Source organism: Schistocerca gregaria, unplaced genomic scaffold (assembly GCF_023897955.1).
Source record: "Schistocerca gregaria isolate iqSchGreg1 unplaced genomic scaffold, iqSchGreg1.2 ptg000182l, whole genome shotgun sequence".
Classification (NCBI taxonomy): Eukaryota; Metazoa; Arthropoda; class Insecta; order Orthoptera; family Acrididae; genus Schistocerca; species Schistocerca gregaria.
The window spans coordinates 203556-217132 of record NW_026061732.1 but is presented as its reverse complement, the minus strand read 5'-3'; the positions used below and the strand labels follow the sequence as shown (position 1 = coordinate 217132).

The 13577-nt window shown below is 48.4% G+C and overlaps 5 protein-coding genes across 6 annotated transcripts; 2 read left to right on the top strand and 3 right to left on the bottom strand.

Annotated features, from left to right (window-relative positions):
• Positions 1-594: 594 nt before the first annotated feature.
• Positions 595-3267, bottom strand: LOC126304659 (uncharacterized). Its single transcript, XM_049991830.1, has 2 exons — positions 2947-3267; positions 595-2849 (listed from the first exon to the last, which is right to left on the bottom strand). Exon 2 carries the CDS (start codon positions 2825-2827, stop codon positions 683-685), a length of 2145 nt encoding a protein of 714 aa, XP_049847787.1. The 5' UTR covers positions 2828-2849; positions 2947-3267; the 3' UTR covers positions 595-682.
• Positions 3268-4272: 1005 nt separating this feature from the next.
• LOC126304656 (coronin-B-like) lies at positions 4273-6021 on the top strand. 2 transcript variants are annotated; one of them, XM_049991828.1, is made up of 3 exons: positions 4273-4332; positions 4415-5078; positions 5335-5989. In XM_049991828.1, exons 2-3 carry the CDS (start codon positions 4446-4448, stop codon positions 5899-5901), a joined length of 1200 nt encoding a protein of 399 aa, XP_049847785.1. In that variant the 5' UTR covers positions 4273-4332; positions 4415-4445; the 3' UTR covers positions 5902-5989. The 2 variants fall into 2 exon arrangements, with proteins under 2 accessions (XP_049847785.1, XP_049847786.1); XM_049991829.1 differs by having other exon boundaries at positions 4331-5078; positions 5335-6021.
• A 449-nt stretch (positions 6022-6470) lies between these two features.
• Positions 6471-7141, bottom strand: LOC126304655 (small nuclear ribonucleoprotein E). Its single transcript, XM_049991827.1, has 4 exons — positions 7069-7141; positions 6964-6990; positions 6638-6779; positions 6471-6550 (listed from the first exon to the last, which is right to left on the bottom strand). Exons 1-4 carry the CDS (start codon positions 7105-7107, stop codon positions 6492-6494), a joined length of 267 nt encoding a protein of 88 aa, XP_049847784.1. The 5' UTR covers positions 7108-7141; the 3' UTR covers positions 6471-6491.
• Positions 7142-8625: 1484 nt separating this feature from the next.
• Positions 8626-11037, top strand: LOC126304654 (uncharacterized). Its single transcript, XM_049991826.1, has one exon. It carries the CDS (start codon positions 9137-9139, stop codon positions 10919-10921), a length of 1785 nt encoding a protein of 594 aa, XP_049847783.1. The 5' UTR covers positions 8626-9136; the 3' UTR covers positions 10922-11037.
• LOC126304735 (UDP-galactose:fucoside alpha-3-galactosyltransferase-like) lies at positions 11028-13189 on the bottom strand. The gene is made up of 2 exons (XM_049991909.1): positions 12749-13189; positions 11028-12578 (listed from the first exon to the last, which is right to left on the bottom strand). Exons 1-2 carry the CDS (start codon positions 13187-13189, stop codon positions 11028-11030), a joined length of 1992 nt encoding a protein of 663 aa, XP_049847866.1.
• Between the last annotated feature and the right edge of the window lie 388 nt (positions 13190-13577).

Here is a 13577-nt window from a genome sequence, read left to right as displayed (position 1 = left end):
ACAAACTAATCGTAAGTTATTTGAAGCATCATCGAATACGTAAAAAATACACCAGAACCCATGGGAAACACAAACCCTAATGTCTACACCAAGAAAACTAGCGGGGGAGGTTTGTGTAAAATTATTTGAGCTTAAAATGCCATGCTTGAGCATTTTGTACAGAACAAAGTTATTATGTCTATACTGCAATGAAGTCTCAATCTTCAATTGTCCGTGGAGAAACTGTCAAGTCCAACGATATTCGAAATTTAGCGGTCTCACTGAACATTGTGTAATAAACAAGTGCTTGTATCGTACGCACGTGCTGGTCTCTAGTCGAGCCAGGAAGCAATTTTGTTGGAGACCAAGTACCTATTTCTGTATTTTGGCTTCTTGTCTGAAATTTTGTGTGAGGGAAAGAGAGAAAGTACGAAAAAATTCGATGGGATAATGTGTTGCTCGATGTGTATGAGAGGGAATGGGGATTTTGGTAAAAATCCGTCCATCCTCAGAATTGAACATTCGAACAGTCTGACGAGTATGAATTAAAATAGTGGGCGCGGAAGCGACGGCAGAAGTTTAGAGTCGCATTTCAGAAGGAGGAAGTGGTGAATGCACAAAAGATAACGATTTATCGGCTTGGCTACATTTGCAAGACATTTCAGATGGCGCCTATTATTTTTACAGATGAGAGTATTTAGGTTCAAATATAGATTGTTTCGTCGGGCGAGTATACGTCGATGATGAGGAGTGAAAACAATATAAAATTGGTGAAGACCAGTAATATTAATAAGTAAAAAGGGAAATCTGTATGCCATCTTCTTCGTCTCTTAACTATTTTTCGAAATTTGCGCTTCGTACTTAGTTCCAAGAGGCTGGCTTTCGAAGTATTGTCTTTCTCAGATACCTTTACAGTGCCGTTTCTCGGACAAGCTAGGTGAATGATGTCTAGATGTTTTGGCTTTATTTTGCAGACTGAAGTCTGTGTGTTGACGGCATTCCTGATCTTTGTGTTGTTGTTCTCCAACACCATGCTTGCAGGTTTGTTGAGTCGGAGAACGGAGTGGGGTGGACAAGTTGGTGTCTGGATGGCACCTGTAGCCACCAATTCTAGAGATGGGGCTGCCGATGTATTCGATTTATCTTCTTGGCGGAGACAAGAAGGTGGTGGCAGGTTTTGTTCAGAAACGGGGCTCTCCAAGTTTTGAGTCTTTTCGGAGTTTTGCTGATCATTTTGATCTTGATCGCCGGATTGATCTTGGCCACCTGCTTTATCAGGTACCTCTAGGGTGCTTTCATTTCCTTGTTTTTTTGGCTCGTGATTCTTAGAGGTGTCGTCAGAGGTCGACTCGGGACGACGAGACTCGCGCGGACTCGAACCGCTTGACCCAGCGTCCTTAGGGGTGTAAGCTGGTACGGCGATGTGGTGATACTCCGCAAGGCGGTGTTGGCAATCCGGCAGGCTCTGTTGCTGTTTCGGGGCCCTACCGAAATTTTTTGAGGTGCCAGAAGAGATTGGTTGGTTTGTACAATTCGAATAATGGTCTTTTTTGGTTGTGTGAGCTTGGCTGAAGACAGCTATGTTACTGTACATTTCTTTTTTTTTTTTAGCACTTGAGAAATCTGGTACAACCCAGCCACTGTGGTTAGCGCCACTCATTGAATAGGGGGGCTTGAGACCGTTCATGTTGCTTTTCAGTTTATCTTCATACATCGACCTCACCATGTGGTTGACTCGTTTAAACAAATCGGATTGGTTTAGGGACAGAATTTTCTTTTCCAGATCGCCCATGCGGTTTATGGCCTCGGTAGCGACGAAATCGAAGTCCTTCAAAATTTCGTAGGGACCTCCTTTGGGTGACGAGAAATTTGTGCTATTGTTGTAGAAGGGAGAGTGGCTGCCGTTTCTTCCGTTTTGGGAGTTGCACAAATCGTCTTGCCACAAATTTCTTTGAGTTTGACTGTTGAACGGCAGTGCGTCGTAATTCGCGGAGTAGGATACATTTGGAGACAAGTTGTTCTGCAGGAACCGCCCGTTTTCGTTGGATGGAAACTCTTTCAACAAGATGCTGTTGTCGAATGTAACTTGGATTTCTGCGATAGAACTCATTAACTCGCCGATGCTTAGGACCGTATCTGACAACCTCTTTATGATCGAGACGCACACGTGGAAATCTTTTTGCGAAAAGAATTGGTTATAGTAGCAGTATTGGTGAAAAGTTAATTCTAAATTTTTGTCGAGGTTGAGAAACAGTTGATGCGACGTCGACAGCAAAATAGACGGACACAGCTCTTCGCAGAGACCACTGCTTTTCGATCTGAGGTTGTGGATTTGACTGGCTACAAATGCTTCCTCGGAGGCTATTTCCTTGAAGCGCTCAATAAACTTGTTTATCTTTTGCTCTATCAATAAGAGCTTTGTTTTTTTTTTATGCAGGTTCTTTTTCATAGACGAAGCCATTTGTCTTAGAACATCATATTCTGCTTCTAGCTGTTGCTCGTATTTCTTGACCTCATTCAAGTTCGTTTCTTGGGACGAGAGAAACTGTTCGCAACTTTTAATAAAGCTGGTTTTGCAGGCGAGTTTCCGGGCCAAATGGCATTCGTCGATACATAGTCTATTCAGCTCTGTCTTCAAACATTTCAGCTTCGTGTGATAGCAGTTGTTTTTGGGTTCAGAAATTCTATAAACCTCCTCATCTTCGGCTAAGTAGGCGTCGTGGTCCTCAGACGAACTTGTGCATTCTAGCTCTCCAGAAGAGTAAGAGTAATGATCCAAGGAATTTACAGTACTGGTTGAGGGATCAGGCATTGTGCAAATGGTGTTCATGGCATGTTTTTTAGACATGTGTCTATAGCTGAAATAGAACCTTGAAAATAAACGAATTCACATTCGGAGTTAGCTAAAAGCCTGGTGGGGGTTTTTCAAAAAAAATTTTGGCTCGTGGACCCTATTTATCGTCTTACTTGTTTCAGTTCGTTTTTTTGTTGTTTGTTCGTGACAGTAGGAAAAATTAATTAAAAATAAGGTATCAGAAAAACCGTGAGGCTACCCCGTGAGTTGAAAGCGACGACGTCGATTCCTCGGGTGAGAATGGCACTTTCGCTCGCAGCCTTGAAGCAGAAAGAGGAAGCCGCATTCACGCGTCTGCGCTGTGCCCAAAAATAGCATTGAAGGGTTCCACGAAAAATCTTGCCACCGCCATTGTTGTCGTCACGACCTGGCAGCGTGGCCCACGTGTCAATCGCGGAGCGTATGTGTTCAAACCAATGCGCTAGAAATTTTTTGACATTTGTGTACGGCGTGACAGTTCCAAGCAAAACAAAAATTTATCGTTTCGTCTACGAGTGAGCATATCGATATGAGAGGGCAGCCTTCCAAAACGCGTCTTGTTCAAAGCGAGCTCGCGACTTCACAGGTTTCTCATTTAGAAGGGAGGATAGCGACAGGAGCGCGAGGGCGCCAACGCGCTCCGCATTTACAACCTTTCCTTCTCTCTCTCGGACTCGCGGAAAAAGCTCTGTTCTAGGCCATCAAGAGGTGCAACACATTTTGTACGCGGTGAGCGTCCTTGATCCCCGCTTGGCTTTGAAAAGTGCAGCAATGCAGATCCAACCGCACTTCCCACCCTGCATCAAAGAAGGGGGAGGGGCGATCCGCTGTTTCACAGGTTGTGCTCAAAAAGCAGAATGACGGATACCAGAGTGCACAGGACGAGGCCAATCCCCTCGAGCGGTAGCTGACTAGACCTCAAAGGACGGGTCGAAGCCATGTGACGCGGCATTCTAAATCGCACTTGACTGGAATCCTAGACACGCTTCAAAAGGGAAGCATCTCACCGTTTCACGCGATGCAAAGCGCTGAAAAAAGGAGCGCCGACGCGCGGGCGCACGACAGGAGAGAGAACACACGACAAGAAAGGCGGAATACAGCAAGATGCGTCGGTAAAGAGTAAATCAGAGATTATTTGAGCGAAGGCGGCGGATAACGGTCATATATAAAAATGCCCTAGTTCTTGCTCGACATTATTGCTGAATTTTATCATCTGCGCTAAATAAGGAAAAGTGCCAGAACAATTCTGAATTTGTAGGCCTCTTGACAAAACCGCGTCTTTGAAAACCACTTTCAACTCAAGGGGAAGGGCATCTGAAGTCTTACACCGAGTAGATTCAAGCCATCGCGTTCTCACACGTAACGCGAGTAACCAGATGTGTACGGCTTTGGTAGCAGGTGTGTCAGACAAAGTCGGGCAATGATGCAAATACAAAATTTGGCTTAGACAAAATATTCTTATTATAGAAATCGCAGTACGCTTTTCCGATCTATTTTTGCGGATGAAAAAAGTTATATATGTATGTTTCGCCTTGCCAACTTCCTGCGTTCATCAGGACAAAAAATCGCGTCATTGTTGTTTACTTACGGTTTGTTACTCAGGGCTTAACCTTGTTACAGAAATAACATTTCCATGGCATGCTCCGCGGTAAAGTATCGAAATATAAAGGTAGTTAACTACAACAGTAAACACCAGTTTGTGGACCTATCTGTTGGATCCAACAGCCTGGCGAACAAGATTATTACCGCCAACTTGTTTTGGATGGCAGTTTTATGGCAACACTCTCCGGTCGCTAGCGCCTCAAACATTGCAATCCTCCCAATAGGCCGCGCGAGGCAGGCTTCGGCGCCAGTTCCCCTCCTATCCGGGCACACAGGCGTTATCACGGACATGATGTGGAATCCGTTCTGCGAATGGATGCTTGCTTCGTCTTCCACGGACGGATCCATCAAACTGTGGCTTTTACCAGAAAATGGACTCGTAGAACCGTACACAACCTCTCTCGCCACTATCTACGGGAGCAAGAAGAGAGTCGACGCCGTTCAATGGCACCCAGTCGCTGCTAATATTTTAGCGTCTGGAGAAAGTGATTGTCGCGTTAGGGTGTGGGACATAAACCGCCCAGACTCTGAACAGCTCAAGGTTAACCCACTGACTAGCGGCGTTAATTCTATATCATGGAACTACGATGGGAGCCTCCTAGCCGCGGTCACGAAAGAGAAGAAGCTTCAGGTCATCGATCCCAGAACAAACCGCGCTTTTTCCGTACGTAAAAAATACGACGTATGCTTTGTGTGTGCCACTCGCGTATATATCCGTTTTGCATGCGTTGTGTACGCAATAAACGCGTATACATGCGCTGGACTGGGCGATACGTATTTCCTTCGCTTTTTCGTGCGCATGAGGCGCCAAGACGTATTTCTCGCACCTCGCGCATTCAGCGAAGGGACTGCATAAAAGTGAGACTCAATGCGCCGCTGTCCCACTCTCAGTTCATCACTAATTCTTTTTACCATTTTAGGAAACACCCATTTCTGATGGTCCAGCTAGCAACAGCCATACTTGCTGGCTTGGAAATTCATACAACATTATTACAAGTAGCCTCGATAAGCTTAGAAATCGTACTGTACTGATATGGGACTCTCGCAAACTTTCCAAACCATCTCATACCCATAAATTTAATAATAGCTCTACTAGCATGAAGCCTATGTTTGACAACGATACTCAGCTCCTGTTTCTGTTCGCCAGGGGTGACTCAACCGTCTATTGCTACGGATTTTCAGAAGACGGCTCACTTGTCGAGTTGTCTGCTGAGAACCTGAGGGTACCTCACACCTCTGTTTGCCTTGCTCCAAAATTACTTTGCGACGTCCGAAATGGAAATGTTGCCCGCATATACCGCTCAACCGATAAAGCTATATTTCCCATGGGTTACAACGTCTTCCGGAAAAACATTGACATGTCTGAGTTTCAGCTCAACACACCTTGCTACGAACCAGGACTAACCGCTGACGCATGGCTCCAAGGTCAAAACAAGCCTCCGGTGTCCATAGACATCACGGATCATGCTACTCTTATAACAAACTAAAACTCAATCCGAAAAAGAGGACGTACCCTAAAAGTGTGTTCACTTTACATATGTATTCTGCAACTGAAATATAAACAAATAAAACCGTTCGTAGCTGGCTCACATTGACCAAAATGCAAACGTGCCTCATTTTGAAGATGGCGCGGTCTACAATTTTTGTGGACGTTTTTTTTTTTAGAACTGTGTGGCACAAAAAATTATCTGGATCACCTCCCCCCAGAGGAGATATAAGGGAAGTATCTCAAACTGCTGCGCCGCTCGTTTTTCTAGAGCAGTGGGGCAGAGCTACCGAAGCGCTTAGAGACTGGATCCTCCCGAGTCTTTCTTACTGGGCTGTGCTCTCAAATCTTCCCCTTGACACTACATCGCTCCCCTTCTGTGAAGTATGCTTCATGATGCTTCCACTCAGTCCAGACAACTCACACCGTTTCCTTACCGTAACAAGCAAAAAAAAAGCAACAGCATGCTTTTTCTGGATACAGAAGCATCAACTCAGTGCTATGTAGCGAAGCCCTGCGACCTATCTAAACACAGAATTCCGAGATAAAATTCAAAAAATTAACGGCAACTTCGGTACAACGCATGCAGTCTTACTTTCCGCCAGTATCTGCGATGAGTGAGATGTTGTCACCCTTTATTAGTAACCTGCCTAAAAATGAACACGTGCGTTAGCAAAAAGTCGAGTTTGCTGCGCTGGCTGCCTAATTCTACGCATCCAGTACTTATATGCACTTACCAATAGGCTTTCTGGTACTTTTTTTCAGCGAAATTTCAATCGCGTCATCGAGCACAAAATTCATATATTCGTCAAAACCAATAAGTCTTCCTTCCAATCGAATGTCTGTTTGTTCACAAAGCCATATTTGAAGTTTGTTTTGCTGGTGCATCCGAAAGAACGTAGGCAAAGCCACGCGGGAGAAGATGGTTACAATACTTGGCTAACAGCAACCGACTTCCGGAAGAAAGGCCTATAGGACAACAAAAAAAAAGAGTGATTGAACGCGCCGCCTAATAGACTTTTTCATTTTTGCTGTACTGGCCCAAGCCAACTTTCGAACCTACGTTTTTAAAGTACTGATAAATCAGGTTCTATAAATGACAAAAAAAAAGACTTATGGCGATGAGCAAGGGTCTCTGAAAAATCTGTTGTCGTCTAAAATTTCATACGATTGGCTGAACCATAGACTTCTGCGCCTTATAGCTCATGGCTCTGATAACTGGTATATGCAAGGCTAGAATTGAGTGTGCTTGATAGGCGGCAAGAGAAAATCCGATTTGCATAAAAAAAAAATGCAAAGTCATCAATGGAGACTAATGAGGCTAATAATATCGATGTTGCGGCGTATTCTGATAGCACCGCCTTGATTGACATTTCTTAGGGCGTATGTCATACAAAAAATGCATCAGTGTATTGTTGACGAGCTTGCCTGTCAAGGTAGACGAGGGATAAAAACTGGCCCTATAAAAAAAAAAACTTTGTCACTTTTATACGAGTTTCGCTGCCTTGACATGGTTATTGGCCAAAAAAAAAAAAACAAGCGTCAAGCACGAGTCATCGCAAAATGTTTGCTATGTGTCATATCCTTTTTTTTTTTGGTGCCTTAGTAGTCTGTGATGTACTCCAATTTTTTCGCGCAGTCACAAAAATTTTTTCCGACAAGGCCCGTAGACTGTGGTCTCGTTGCGTCTGAACGGGGCGAGGCGTGGCCGAAATAGCGCCGACGGAGAGCTAGGCGCTTGATTGCAGATATCGCCGGCCAATCAAAAAAGTCGGAAAAAAGAAGTACAAAAAGCTGGATCCTTAGTCTAGCTGCCGCAAGGGTGTTGAGTAGACTTTGTTGGTGGAAAGTTTCGATCACTTTATGCAGAGCGCGCATTGCTGGTGTCAGCAGTGCTCGCTTCTGAAGAGCAGTTCAGACTTGAAAGTTTACGTTTCTCTGTAAGGAAGGTCGGCCTGACGAGAATCGCCACAAAAGCGCTACAGCGAGCAAACGCTCTTTGGAGCCCGTCAGTGCTTTGATCTGCTACTCGCTGACGCGAAGTCCTACTGAAGTCGGGAAGGCAGGTTCTGCGGATTCACTAAACAATTTGGTGCGCGTCGAGTTCGAACGAAGAGGAGGATGGCTTTCGGCAAGACGGGAGATGTCGGCCGATGGGACCCCTCACACAGAAGCCCAGTCGGGCAAAGTTTTTTAGCGCAGAACGCGATAGGCCGTCGGCTTCGTCGCGAGGGCAGAACTTTGGCGTTTTGTAACAAATTCGGGTTGCTCATTCGGCGCCAGATTGTGCAACCGACGGGCGATGTAAAAAACACAGATTGTGAGGCCATTGATGGCATGAACACACAAAAAAATGGCATCTGAGTTGCTTTAAAAGGGTGATTGGTTTTTGTCGCGACCGGGAGGCTAGGCCGGCCCGACACTTCGATTGGGAGGCGAGGCGGGAGGGGTGGGGCTGAATGAGGGCCGCTCGAGTTTGGGGCCGGGCACGAGGCCCATTGCTGACGGAAGTGATCACGGGGCGGGGGGCAGGGAGCCGACCGGGGGGTGAGCCCGGGGCCGGGTCTTTCCTTGGCGCGCGGGCCGCGGCGATTGACGACCTGTCCGACGGCGGTTTCGCGAGGGGGGTGCCGTGTCGTGCAGAGGAGGCGCGTTTGGTGCGTGGCGCCCCTTTTGAAAAAAAATACCCGTGGCGAGAAATATTCATATTTTGCTTTTTGCCTTACTCAGCCAATTTTCGGCTAGGGCTGCAGGCTTTAAAAAACTGGCAACACAGACCCATTCTTGCGGGGCAGTGGAACAGTGTGGGCATCATGAAGAGGAGCCTCGATTTGACAGAAGACAAAACCGAGAAGAAAAAGGTCAGCATGGGGGAGGTGAATCCCTACACCCAAAAGCTCTATAGCGAGAAGTATTACTCAATCCTTGAGAAGAGGAAGCAGCTTCCCGTGTGGGAGAAACGGCAAGAATTCATGGACATCTTTCTCAAGAATCAGATCCTCGTCCTTCAGGGAGAAACGGGCTCAGGCAAAACGACACAGGCACGTACGCAGTTTTGGCAATCGTTCAGAAACCATGGAATACTCCGAAGGAGCGAGGGATGTTAACGTACTTTGTTTGTGTACGCCCATTATTTCTCTGCTTTCGGCACTCGGCAGATTCCGCAGCTTGTCGTCGAGTCGGACGTCTGCAAGGGCCGCCTCGTCGCCTGCACGCAGCCCAGGCGAGTCGCGGCCATGAGCATAGCTAAGCGCGTCAGCGAGGAGATGGAGGTCGCGCTGGGAGAAGAAGTGGGGTATTCTATTCGATTCGAAGATTGCTGTTCGGAGAAGACGATTCTTAAGTACCTCACTGACGGCATGCTGCTGAGGGAGGCCATGACGGACCCGTTGCTTTCCATGTATGGCTGCATCATCATCGACGAAGCGCACGAGCGCACGATATCCACGGACGTGCTCTTCGGGCTGCTGAAGCAGATCGTCGTCAAGCGGCCGGATTTGAAGTTGATAATCATGTCCGCGACTCTGGACGTCCAGCAGTTCAAGGACTACTTCGACGACGTGCCGATACTGAAGATTCCCGGTCGCATGTTCCCGGTCGAAATTTTTTACTCTCCGAACCAGGTCGAAGATTACCTGGTCAGCTCTATTGCTGCCGTGATGCAGATACACGCAAACGAGATGCCGGGAGACATTCTTTTGTTCCTGAACGGAGAAGAGGAAATCGAAGAGGCTTGTCGCCAAATTACCGCAGAAGCAGAACTGTTCGGAAACAAAATTCCGCCGCTCGTCTCTATTCCGCTCTACTCTTCTTTGCCGCCCGCCCAGCAGCAGCGCATCTTCGAGCCGCCGCCACCGCCCCTGTACCAGGGCGGCGCGCCGGGGAGGAAGGTGATCGTGTCGACGAACATCGCAGAAACCAGTTTGACCATTAACGGCATCATCTACGTCATTGATCCGGGATTCGCCAAGCAAAAGGTCTACAGCCCTCGCACCTGCGTCGAAAGCCTGCTGGTCACGCCCATATCTCGCGCCAGCGCCCAGCAGCGCGCCGGACGCGCCGGACGCACGCAGCCCGGCAAGGCATTCCGACTGTACACCGAAAAAGCCTTCAAGGAACTCATTCCTCAGACCCACCCAGAAATCCTGAGGTCAAACCTGAGCTCCGTCGTCCTACAACTGAAGAAGCTGGGCGTGGACGACTTGGTGCACTTCGACTTCATGGACCCCCCACCACCAGAGACTCTGATGCGAGCGCTCGAAATGCTAAACTACCTCGGCGCGCTCGACGACGAGGGCAACCTAACCGAGCTAGGCGTGTCCATGGCGGAGTTCCCGCTAGACCCCCAACTCTCAAAAATGCTCATCGAATCTCCGAAATACCACTGCTCTAACGAGATTCTCACCCTCGCCGCGCTCCTGTCCACGCCTAACATCTACGTTCGCCCAAAGGAAGCGCAGGAAGCCGCCGACCTCGCGAAGTCCCAGTTCGCGGACTCCACCGGGGACCACCTCACCCTCCTAAACACCTTCAACGCCTACAAATACAACGGGGAAGACCGCAACTGGTGCTACGAAAACTACCTGAACTATCGCTCCCTGCAGGCCGCCAGCAACGTCAGGACTCAACTGCTCAAAATCATGAAGCGCATCAACATCCCCATCGTCTCGACCCCGTGGGAAAGCGACGACTACTCTGTCAACATCAGAAAGTGCCTCATCTCTGGGCTGTTCATGAGAGTCGCCCACTTGGAACGAAACGCCTGCTACTCAACCGTGAAGGACAACCAAACCGTCTACATCCACCTAGGATCCTCTCTGTGCTCAAGGCCCGAGTGGGTCATCTACAACGAATTTGTACTGACGAGCAAAGAGTGGATAAGAACGGTCTCTGAAATCGACCCAAGGTGGCTCCTCGAAATCGCGCCGCAATACTTCGATTTGAAAAACTTCCCTCCCTGCTCCATGAGAGTCGAGCTGGAGCGCATTCAAATGCAGTGCAAGGCAAAACAAAAATCCTGAACGCATTCCTCGAAACGGGCGTCGATTTCGCGAAAATTCTTGTACCAACTAAAAAAAAGAAAAAAATAAAATAATAATAATAATAATAAAATTAGAGCACCTCTCTCTAAGCGCAGCCCTTGCCTGACGGCCCCCATGAACTCTTCTCCGTTCCGGAAGCTTCCTCCTCTCCCTCGCAGAATGCGCGCCACACTCGCACACTCTTGTCAAATCCTCCAGAAAAAAGGTGACCCCTGCTCTCTGCAAGACACGTGATTATTCCAGAATGTCCAAAGTATTCGCACACGCACCGCATGCCATCCAAGTCCCACGCTCGGATCACCGCATCGTCCCCGGCCGTGTAAAGATAACCCCTTTTCCCGCTTGACGAACTGTTGCCAACGCAGACTATCGAATTGATTCCGCCTTCATGGGCGTTCAATATCGTCTTCAAGCACCTCCCAGAACCTATCGACCACATTTTTATATGCCCTTCGCTTCCGCCACTCACCAAAACTTCATCCACCACGCACATCGCCCTCACCCACCGCCTGTGTCCCTTGTACGTCTGCACGATTCTGCCAGTAGCGATCTCCCAGCAATAAATCATTCCGCTGCTGCTCGCCCCAAAAACCATTGGCTCTTTTACCTCGACGGCCGCAACCCATTCGTCGCTGCCATAAAAACTCAAAACCTTCTCCCCGGTCTCTGTGTCCCAAGAGTTGACCGCTGAATCATCGCCGGCGCTAAAAAGCACGCTCCCGCGTCGATCAAACGCCAAGTCGTTGATCACCGACGAGTAGTGACCCCTGAATTCCCTGACGAGCTTCCAATGCTGCTGCTCGCGGCTGCCCTTCTCCTGCACCTCCCCCACCTCCCAAATCATAATTTTCCCGTCGTGCCCCGCCGTAGCGCATCTCCAGCCCACCTCCGGATCTGGCGGCCGCGCCGGTGCCCAAACCATCGACCAAACGCCGCCGCGTCTGTTCAGCACTCTCTCACTCACCTCCGACAGGTCAAACTCCTCGCCTTTCCCCATGGCATACTGCCTCACAGTCTTATCGTATGAACACGTGTACAAACAACCGCACCCCGGGTGCACGGCAATCTCCGTGACGAGCTCCGCGTGACTCCGCAAAACGGACGTCGAGGGCAACCAAATCGGCCGCGAAACTTGCGCCCGCCAGTCGTACTCCTCCGAATCCGGCAACATCCAAAGACCATACAACTTCAACCGCGAAACCTTGGAATCGTGGCCAATATAACAGTTATTGTGAACGACAATCGGGGTCACCCCCAACCTCTGTGGGTGCTTAATGTTGAAATAACGCGTTCCATTGGCAAACAGAACGCGATCCAAAACAAAATAACTCAATCTTCCACGCTCATTCTCAACCATCCCCCCCTCAGCCATAAACGTCCTAGAAGACGTCTTCTGGCCCTGCTCGGCGGCCTCCGCTTGCGTCAGTCTGAGAGACCAATTGGGGTCGCGAAGAAACCTCCGAAAAGCGGTCTGGTCGTCAACGTATATGTTCGCATAGTTGAAAACTTGAGACATCAAGGACACCGTGCGATAGTTGCTCTTAGCGTAAAAAAACCCAGCGCAAACATCGTCGTCGTCGCTCTGAAAAAACATATCAACCTCGCACTGAAACCTGTCAAAATAACCTTGCGCGTCCTGGTCCCTCGCGACAAGATGCAAGACCAACGCGGCACTCTATGCTTAGTATGCGCATAGATGATCAAAACGACCGACACTTGCAAGCTCCAAACCCACCTCAAACAGCATGTCTCCGTCTGGGAAACTCACCTCCACAAAAAAAAATGACAAATTTCAAAAACACGTACACTAAGCCACACCACGTCGACGTCAGTCCACACAACGTCAAATCCACCCCTCAGGCACTCTCCCACTATCCACGGCTTCAGTCTGCATATGGAATTAAACTCTACTGTCCCAAAATTACTAGCCGACTCAGAATATATCGGCTCGTGCTGCGATAACAAAAGCGTGGGTATTCTGTTCTCTTGTAGTTTCAAAAACGCCTTTTCGTCCAGCGCAAACACAATAAAGTTGTGTACGCCCGACTGTCTTAAAAAAGCAGCAAAATTCAGGGCCATGTCGATAAAACCATGATTCGTAAAGCTTATGACGACTCGGGGATTAGCAGATGCCTTTCTCAGGCTTGCACCCCCCTCTAGCGCTGCCACCTTGCTGCACAGCGAATAAAGCCGCTCAATCTTGAGTACGTCAGTCGCGCTATTACCATTGACAGTGAGGTAGTCCATCGGTGACAACAAGCAAGTCGGCGGTCGCCTCAGAGTCTCAAGGCAACAAACTTGTAATCTTTTTTGTCGTCACACGGACCAATGCGTCGCTCGCGTACAATTTTTTGCTGTCTGCACCGGACAAAAAAAATGAAGGCCGCGCTTTTTGTAAGCTACCCCTGCCTGCGCGGAATGCAAAAACCCTTCACAACGAAATTTGCAAGGCGATGAACGCTGGAAAGGTATTTGAAAACGTAAAGAAAACCATGTTCGCGCGAGGATCCCGGAAAGAAGGCATTCAGCTTCTGCTTCGAGTCAATCGAAGCATAAGCTCTGGCGGTCTCGTCACAGAATTTTTGTCTTCAGGATTGCATCGCTCCTTTCACTCATGAGGCGCGCCACGACGGCG

What these genes read in the sequence shown, in the direction of transcription:
- LOC126304654 (XM_049991826.1), top strand. Translation starts at nt 9,137, where the DNA reads ATGAGCATAGCTAAGCGCGTCAGCGAGGAGATGGAGGTCGCGCTGGGA.
- LOC126304655 (XM_049991827.1), bottom strand. Translation starts at nt 7,107, where the DNA reads ATGAGCTATAAGGCGCAGAAGTCTATGGTTCAGCCAATC. An exon ending in AGTCTATGGTTCAGCCAATC is followed by an intron (nt 6,991 to 7,068) that starts GTATGAAATTTT and finishes TGTCATTTATAG; the next exon opens with AACCTGATTTATCAGTACTT. An exon ending in AAGTACCAGAAAGCCTATTG is followed by an intron (nt 6,551 to 6,637) that starts GTAAGTGCATAT and finishes GTTCATTTTTAG; the next exon opens with GCAGGTTACTAATAAAGGGT.
- LOC126304735 (XM_049991909.1), bottom strand. Translation starts at nt 13,189, where the DNA reads ATGGACTACCTCACTGTCAATGGTAATAGCGCGACTGACGTACTCAAG. An exon ending in TCGACGTGGTGTGGCTTAGT is followed by an intron (nt 12,579 to 12,748) that starts GTACGTGTTTTT and finishes GCGAGGGACCAG; the next exon opens with GACGCGCAAGGTTATTTTGA.
- LOC126304659 (XM_049991830.1), bottom strand. Translation starts at nt 2,827, where the DNA reads ATGTCTAAAAAACATGCCATGAACACCATTTGCACAATGCCTGATCCC.
- LOC126304656 (XM_049991829.1), top strand. Translation starts at nt 4,446, where the DNA reads ATGGCATGCTCCGCGGTAAAGTATCGAAATATAAAGGTAGTTAACTAC. An exon ending in GAACAAACCGCGCTTTTTCC is followed by an intron (nt 5,079 to 5,334) that starts GTACGTAAAAAA and finishes TTACCATTTTAG; the next exon opens with GAAACACCCATTTCTGATGG.